Genomic DNA, 9,012 nt, shown 5'->3' with positions numbered 1-9,012 from the left:
ATGTCAAGCAAAAAGGAGGCATATGAAAACAAATACTATGGAAGTCAATGGCTGCCGTCAACTGTTACATTCTTCAAAATATCTTCTTTTGCGCTCAACAGAATTGAGAAATTCATACGGGTTTGGAACGACAAAAGGGTGAGTAAATGACAGAATTTTCATTTTTGAGTGAACTGTCCATTTAATTCAAGTCCACATGTGCATTTGCACAAGTTGTAGCATTATGTTTATGCTGTGTTTAATTGAATCATGTATTTCATTGTCAAGCTAAATCCTGCTTTTCAGTAGAGTCAAGAGTTTCCGGCTGCTTTAAAAGAATAGATCTCCAAGATCAGTCATCGTTTACTCATCCTCATGTTATTCCAAACCTGTATGGCTTACTTATTCCTGCAGAACACATAAGAAGATATTTTGAAGAATGTTGGTAACCAAACAATTTTAGTGACCACTGACGTCCACTGAACGGACAAAAAAAACACATAAGACAGTTTTCAGAATATCTTCTTTTTTAACATTCGGAACAACTTTGGAATGATATGAGGTAAGTAAATGGATGACAGAATTTTCATTTTGGGATGAACCATCTCTTTATGTTTTCAGAATGATGCAAAATTGCTATTCAATGAAGAAATGAAGTAGGAATGATCCTGCATCTAGTCCACCTTTAAAATCACAATTTTAGATGCTAACACTGGGAAACCATCATTTCTGCAGGACTTTGGGAGCTTCCATACCGGTTCCTGAGATGCGATCTCCATGGCCGAGCAGCCGCACGTAGACGTCTCGTGCTGTGTAGTTGGCCATGCGGAGCTGCAGGTTGTGACGTGTGGTGATCTTCACCTGACAGCGTATGGCATCCACTCGCTCCTCCAAATTCTCATCCAGAGCCGCGTTCAGAACCTCATCTACATCCTCCTCCCGTAGAGCTTCCTCAGCAACCGTTTCACGAGCCACCACACGCTCCTCCTGCTCTCCGAAAACCTCCATATCTGAGCCCTCGACAGCTCCCTCTCAATCCACCTCAAACTCACAGCACAGTGACCTTCTCACGGGTCTTGCTGGCTTAAATTATGTCAAACACTGTCTCTGATTCTTCTGGGTGGGTTAAAGCTCATAGGATGGGGTCCTGCCAGCCCCTTTACTTCACCGGATAGCGGACATGTGAACAAAGTCAGGGCATTAAGGCCGGATCAGCCCAAATGCAGGATGAGCTATTTATACAGCATCAGTCATAGCACAAGGCTTTGCTAATCACAGCGAACGGTTATGGAGAAAAGATCCAGTCCGGAGTACAATACAGTCAGCAGACATCACACGTATCCAGCTCTGAGATGTCCTGCTGTAGACCCCGAACAACCTCTGACTCCTTTTATTATTTTATTAATAATCCATGACCAGATATTAATGGAATAACAGAGCAGAATAATTTTCCTCTCCACTGGAGCTAAAAAATCTCATTCGCCGGAATATTCTGGGTTGAATACAAGCTAAGCACAATTGATAGTATTTTATGAATAATGTTGATTACCACAAAAAATTATTTTCTTTTCTTTACAAAAACAAAGGCAAAAGCTGAGTTCATGGTGAGGTACTTCCATGTGAAAAAGAACAAAACAGTTCTTATTACAGAAATTATGTACTTTAACATAATATACTTTAGTGAGCTAATAATTTGACACTTGTATATTATCTGCAATTAAATGAAAATGCATAATAGTTTACATTTATATTAAATGCAATAAGTTGAACTTAAGAGTGGTTTTTGACATGCTTAAGTAGGACTTAAGTACATCTTTATATGTAATTTCATGATTGTATTGTCTTTGAAATATGGTGTACTGTTCAATGTATTCAACAGCATTTATGATCAACTAAAATATACTTTAATGTCATTGCTATTGAAACTTGTACATCATGCATGTACATATATGCAATTATATATTTGAAATGAAGTTGCAATTTAGTACATTTCAAATATATTAAAAATATATTAATTTTACTTTTAATATTTGAAGTACACCACAAGTGCACTTCGTTTTCACCATTGGCTCTCACAAGTAAACGGAAAGTTTGTATATAAAAATGTAACACACTAATTTACTTAATTTGTTCTGAAACAATAAAGCGGTGAAAATATGTTAACGCAGTTAACGCGCCCACTCGGCCCCAGCCAACAGTTGCCTTCTGACAAACATGATGCACTGCGGGATAGTCCATGAATGCAGTTATGCGCCCTAAAATTCAAAATATTGGGCCAAAAAAAAAAGCCCCAGCATGAGTTTTTGTCTCATATTTTTATCATATTATATAGCTAAAGGGGTCATATGATGTTGCTAAAAAAGAACATTATTTTGTATATTTGGTGTAATGAAATGTGTTTATGCGGTTTAAGGTAAAAAAAAAAACACATTATTTTCTACATACTGTACATTATTGTTTCTCCTCTATGCCCCGCCTTTCTGAAACGCATCGATTTTTACAAAGCTCATCGGTCTGAAAAGCGAGGCGTGCTGTGATTGGCCAGCTATCCAGTGCATTGTGATTGGCCGAATACCTCAAGCATGTGACGGAAATGTTAGGCCCCTTACCATACTGTGATGCCGTGTCCCGGCTGGAGCGACTAGACAAAAACATTAAAACCCATTATAAACGAGGCATTTGTTGCATCCAGTGGGGACATAATTACGGATTATAATGACTTATACTGTCTTTTTACGCATTGCGTTGCATTGCGCCACATAAACATAAAACCATGTCTGCATTTGTGATCGGAGAAACCACAAACAGTAAGCGCTACTCTAATTCAAATTCTTTAAATATGAAAACGTACTTCCAGGCTGTGAGTCAACATTATTTGTCAGAACAGCCGGCATTGTAGTCCACTCTCCCAGGAAACAGTCCTTTGTCCTCCGTAAAATGAGTTGCACACATCTGAATATTTGGGTTGAAGTGTTCTAGAACAGTGTTGTAAATACAACTTAACCACTGATTTCTAGTCGTGTCCTCTTTTGGAAGGCCAAACAAAGTAGTTTCGCTTTCACAATGAAACACAGCATCTCCACGACATGGCGGTGGCTGCAGAAACAATACTACAGCAAGAATAAAAGTTTTGCCTTCTTTCTTTGCGTGAACATTTGGGCGGTGCTATTCAAATCTACCCACACAGTGATGTAGACATGTGGGGGTGTGTTTAAACGAGGCGTTTTAGGAGGGCGAGGACGAGTCTTAACTTTTATAAAGAATATCTCTTTGGGTTTGAGACTTTAGTCTTTGCAACTTTAGGGATCTTATCTAAGCATGAACAGCTTGTAACACTCCAAAGAGAAAGGAAAATTGAAATCGCATCATATGACCCCTTTAAGCAATATCAAACAAGCAGCGAGTGTAATATCACAATATATCACGAATATTACGAGATTTGTTTTTGTCTTGAATAGCACGAGTGCAAATGTGATTTTATAAAACAGTTGTGTAAATAAGAAGTTATTGTGTGACATTTTAAACACAATATTTTCTGTTTTTGATAAATTTTGCCAATGAAAATATGACCTATAAAGCCACAGCATAACTGTTGTGCATTTCTGAGCAACACTTGTTTCTGAATGAATCCATGTTTTGAATGAACCGGGTGAACCAATGATTCAATGGCCCATTCATAAAGAGAGCCATTTACTTAATTCCTGAATGAATCAGCAGTTTGAACGAATCGAATGAATGAATGACTCAATGACTTTCTCATAAAGACATTTACCATCACCTACTGGCAGTTTTAGTTTCTTATTCAAAGTATACTTTCATTAAAAATAAAAAATAAAGTGATAGTTCACCCAAAAATGAAAATTCTGTCATCATTTACTCACCCTCATGTCGTTTCAAACCTGTATGACTTTCTTTCTTTTGTGGAACATGAAGGTATTTTGACGACTGTTAGTAACCAAGCTGATTTGGTTACCAATGACTTTCACTGTATGAACAAAAAATACTGAGATGTTTCTCAGATTATCTTCTTTTATGTTCTATAGTTTATGGTTGCCTAAATGTGTAATACATTTTAAGTTGATCAAAATATTTATTTCTAAAGCTTTTGTAATGTCTACTGATACTTTTCTCATGTAACACAATAATAGCTTTAAATTATATTTTGGGAGTATTTTCATGGCCACATTTAATTAGCAATTAATTAGAATAATTAATAGCCATATCATGTAATTAATTCAATTAAAAATTGTAATCGATAGACAGCTCTAATAAATATATATATATATATATATATATATAACTGACCACAAATGAGATTTGAGAACTTATGAGCTCTTAAATTGTCTTTTCCTCACACAAAGCTTATCGCATAGATTTATAGAATTTATGCATTTATACAATTATGTTGTTTCTTTTTGGTTTGGCAGTATAAATCACTAACCAATTTCATGGTATGGAAAACAGCAGCTTGCACATTCTGCTAAAATTATCTTTTAGTGTTTTACAGAACAAAGTAATGTCAGTTTGTAACAACATAAGTGTTACTGAATGAACTGTTGTGGTGCAAAACAATCAAAAACAACACCGTGTAAGACTCAAAGACAAGTTAACTATTTCTCACGCAAAGCAGATCAGCATTAATGTTTTCTAATCTAACAAATCAACCTGCAAAGCCACTATAATATCTAAGAGGTGAGCCAACAAATGGTTTATTTTAATCAAAAGCCATGTTGATTTCACTTGCTTGAGTTGTAAATTTCCACTCTAAAAAGCCAGAAGCTTCTTTAGCATTATGCTGATGAATTCTGTCACGTTTCACACACGAGGAACACAGAAACGAAGGAGCGATGAGACAGAGTAGAATAAATCAAAATGGTTTTCTTAACCAAGGCTGGGGATCACAGGACTCGACACATCAGGACGACAGGATGACATTCAACGGCTGACAAAGAACAAGAACTGGAACACACTTTAAATACACAGGAACTGATCAGAGGAAGACGAGGGACACCTGGAACTAATGGCAATCAACATTGGAAACACCTGGGAACAATGAACTAAAAACACGAGAGACAGACCTTCCTAGGCTGAACTGGGGATCGGGAGCCTTTCTTGGGCTCGACGGGGGATCTGGAGCCCTCCATGGGCTTGACTGGGGATCTGGAGCCCTCCGTGGGCTATGCTCTGGGGCCTGGGCTGACACTGGAATGAACTCTGGGGCCCCAGCCGACACCCTTCTCCTCGCCCCTAGTTTCCTCTTCTGGATCGGGGGGAACGGGTGTGGTCTGGGTCCACACTGGAGCGAACTCTGGGGCCTGGGCCGACACTAGAGCGAGCTCTGGGACTGAAGCCGACACCCTTCTCCCCACCCCTAGTCTCCTCTTCTGGATCGGGGGGAAAAGGCGTGTTCTGGGCCAACACTGGAGCGAGCTCTGGGGTAGGAGCCGACACCCTTCTCCTCACCCCTAGTTTCCTCTTCTGGATCGGGGGGAAAAAGCGTGGTTGGCGGGTGAGAGTGCTGAACGTCCTAGGGCTTGCCATATTAAAGTCCGGTGGGCTTGCCATATGCGTGACCAGCGGGCTGGAGATAGCCCCGGCTGACGGGCTTGATATCGGCCTGGTCAGTGGGCTGGAGATAGCCCCGGCTGGCGGGCATCTGAATGTGCAACGGGCTTGCCATCGGAATGGCCGGTGAACTTGACTCGGCGTGGCTGGCAAGCCGACATCTGGGCGGCCGGTAGGCTTGTCTTCGGTGAGCCCGGCAGGCTGGAGAGAGCCACGGCCGGCAGGCTTGACAATGACGTGGCCAGCGGGCTGGAGGAAGCCCCGGCTGGTGGGCTTGACATCGGCCCAGTCAGCGGGCTGGAGAAAACCCCGGCTGGCAGGCTAGACAACGGCGCAGCCAGCACGCTTCACAGAAGGGGGGTCTTCATACCGCGGAGACAAACAGGGGAGAAAAAGGAAAACAAAAGACTGTTCAAACACAAAAACAAAACACGAGAGAAGGAACGCCGCTTACAGTCTTGGTCAGCCGTTCTGTCACGTTTCACACACGAGGAACACAGGAATGAAGGAGCGAGGAGACACGGAGTAGAATAAATCAAAAGGGTTTTATTAACCAAGGGTGGGGATCACAGGACTCGACACATCAGGACGACAGAATGACATTCAACGGCTGACAAAGAACAAGAACTGGAACACACTTTAAATACACAGGAACTGATGAGGGGAAGACGAGGGACACCTGGAACTAATGACAATCAACATTGGAAACACCTGGGAACAATTAACTAAAAACACGAGAGACAGAAACTGGGTAACAGAGCACATGGGGTGCAAAGACACACACAAAACCTGGCCAAGAGTCTGACAAATTCATGGCACCAAAGAGAAGCCAGATTTTCAAGTATGAGTCACTGCTGTCCTGGGTGGAAACTGAAACAGTTTGACTCTACAACTCAATCCCTAGTGATTCGGTACTGCACAAAAACACCAAAAATCATACCAGAACAATGAAAAAAAAAAAAAAAAACATATCAAATCTAATTTAATGACAAGTAGCTAAATAGGTTTATAGTGCATTTCTGTCGAGTTTTAGCAGACTTAGCAAGTTTAAAATTAGTAAAATAAACTAGTTTGTTCCAATCTCTATCTATGATCAATATCTACACTGTAAAAATGATCATAATTTTAACGGTAAAAGACTAAAAATGTAAAAATGCTACTGTAAAAACCTGTTAATTGGTTAGTAGCAAGTTTCCTTACTATATATGGTGAAAAACTATAATAAATCTAATGATACATTTAATGTAATTTAGTAAAATACTACAATTTATAGAGTTTGGAAATGAACAATAACAAGTCATCTAATAATTTACAGAGTAACAAAAATAAATAAATTGACATACCCAGAATTCCCCGTGTCACATATTTCTTCTTTTTGTTATCAGCTATGTACATTAGGGTTTTATCTTACATCTAATGTTGTTAAATTAATGTTCATTGTATTATTTTAGTGTCATGGTGGTGTTTAGTATTTGTGTGAATGACACTGAGCACCTTCTTTATATTAGTATTTACCGCAACTTGTGGAAAGATTACTTGTGATGAACTTTGATTCATCACCGTTTATCATCCGTTTATAAGGTGGTTGTCAGTATATTATAAAGTTCAAAACTGATTTTAGTACTTCAGTAGATTCAGTATCAGTAAATGAAATATGCATTTTTACAGTAAATTTAAGTCCAATCTGTCAAACTTAAAATGTTGCTACCATATTTTTATGGTAAAGTTCTAGCAACCAAATCTGCCAGATTTTAACTGTAAATTTCACTATTTCTTATAGTGTAGTAGTGGTAGCCTGTTTTAGCAAGCACATTGTTTTCATACAGGATGTGAAGGGAACTTCTGAGAAGGGCCAGTGTGACATTCAGTCCTTAAAGCTTGTCCTGTCCTCTGGTAACTGGATCTGTGAAGGGCTTAGCATTGATAAAGCAGCCTCAGGTCTCCTCACACGGACTCCACGTCTAGTCCTGCTCCTTCTTCACTCAGCCTCAATGACTCCAGTTTAAACAGCTAATTGATTCAGTTTACAGACTTCATTAAACCAGCAACTTCTATCTTCATGATCATGATCATGTGTGTAGTTGTGTGTCATTGCTTTAAGGCACACCTCAATCAGCTCAAGCCTGAGCATGCCTCGTATTAATCACTGCTAACATGCCGTCAGCTGGGAGATTCACAAGCTCTGATTGGAGTCTCTACAGATACCAGCAGCTCATCGGCTCAATCTGAACAGATCCCTGGAGAACTGAGGGTGTTATACCTGGCAACACCGTCTATTTTAAAGGTGCACCGGGTCATTTTTTCATGCAAGGTTTCACCTTCTTGTAGAATAAAAACAGCTTGCTAGAATACTAATATGACTAGAGTCTCGTGTATGGATCAGAATCATATTTGTTAGTATTTTTTTTAAAGTACTTTTCATTTTTTTAGGGGTAAAGATCTTTACAGGGGAGAAAGGTGCACTGTTAATGTGTATATGTATGCAGGTGTGTTACCGTTGTTAGCGGAGGAGTCTCTGTTTTCCCTGCTGGAGCTCAATGCTGGTAGGAGAGGCTCCATGTTCATTATCAGCTGTTTATGACTGAGTGAAGAAAAGCTTCTGCTTTGACCAAACTGAGACCTGAAACAGCCATAGAAACAGACACAGAGACAAAAAATGTTAAAACATGAACTTCTGAAGTGAAAGTCAAAAAAAAAAAGGAAAAGAGAAAAGTTTGATTGATGAAGATGTTTGATGTAGACTATGTGGACATAATATCATGTTCACAATACAAGACTTTAAGCTCCAATTCTAAATATTAACTTACTGTTAACTACGACTTTTGCCTCATTAAACTCCTAATGTGCTGTTTATTAATAGTTAGTAAGGTAGTAGCTGGGGTAGAGATTAAGGGAACTAAAATATGGTCCTGCAGAATAAGCCATTAATATGTGCTTTATAAATACTAATAAACAGCCAATATGCTAGTAATATACATGATAGTTAATAGTGACAACTGGTCCTTAAAATATTTTATATTTTGTTTATATTTAAATATGTCTCTTTTACTTGTAATTATGTTATTATGCTTGTCAGTTCCACTTTCTGATTATTTTGACTTCTCTATTCCATAAGTGTTGCTGGTATCACTATATAAAATATTTTATTATTTACCTTTGTCATTACATACATGCATACATACAGTGGGTACGGAAAGTATTCAGACCCCCTTAAAATTTTCACTCTTTGTTATATTGCAGCCATTTGCTAAAATCATTTAAGTTAATTTTTTTTCCTCATTAATGTACACACAGCACCCCATATTGACAGAAAAACACAGAATTGTTGACATTTTTGCAGATTTATTAAAAAAAAAAAACTGAAATATCACATGGTCCTAAGTATTCAGACCCTTTGCTCAGTATTTAGTAGAAGCACCCTTTTGATCGAATACAGCCATGAGTCTTTTTGGGAAAGACCCAACAAGT

The 9,012-nt window shown here is 38.8% G+C and overlaps 1 protein-coding gene across 1 annotated transcript in view; it reads right to left on the bottom strand.

Moving 5' to 3' along the window:
* Positions 1–7,986: 7,986 nt before the first annotated feature.
* The window catches only part of LOC107562641 (FERM domain-containing protein 3-like), a 55,088-nt gene continuing 54,062 nt past the window's right edge, over positions 7,987–9,012 (bottom strand). The window contains exon 13 of the mRNA XM_016247315.1: positions 7,987–8,164. Coding sequence (XP_016102801.1) covers positions 7,987–8,164 — 178 coding nt within the window. The remainder of the gene's footprint in view (positions 8,165–9,012) is intronic.

This window comes from Sinocyclocheilus grahami, unplaced genomic scaffold (genome assembly GCF_001515645.1).
Source record: "Sinocyclocheilus grahami isolate Dianchi unplaced genomic scaffold, SAMN03320097.WGS_v1.1 scaffold831.1, whole genome shotgun sequence".
NCBI lineage: Eukaryota > Metazoa > Chordata > Actinopteri > Cypriniformes > Cyprinidae > Sinocyclocheilus > Sinocyclocheilus grahami.
This window is presented reverse-complemented; position numbering and strand designations above follow the sequence as displayed.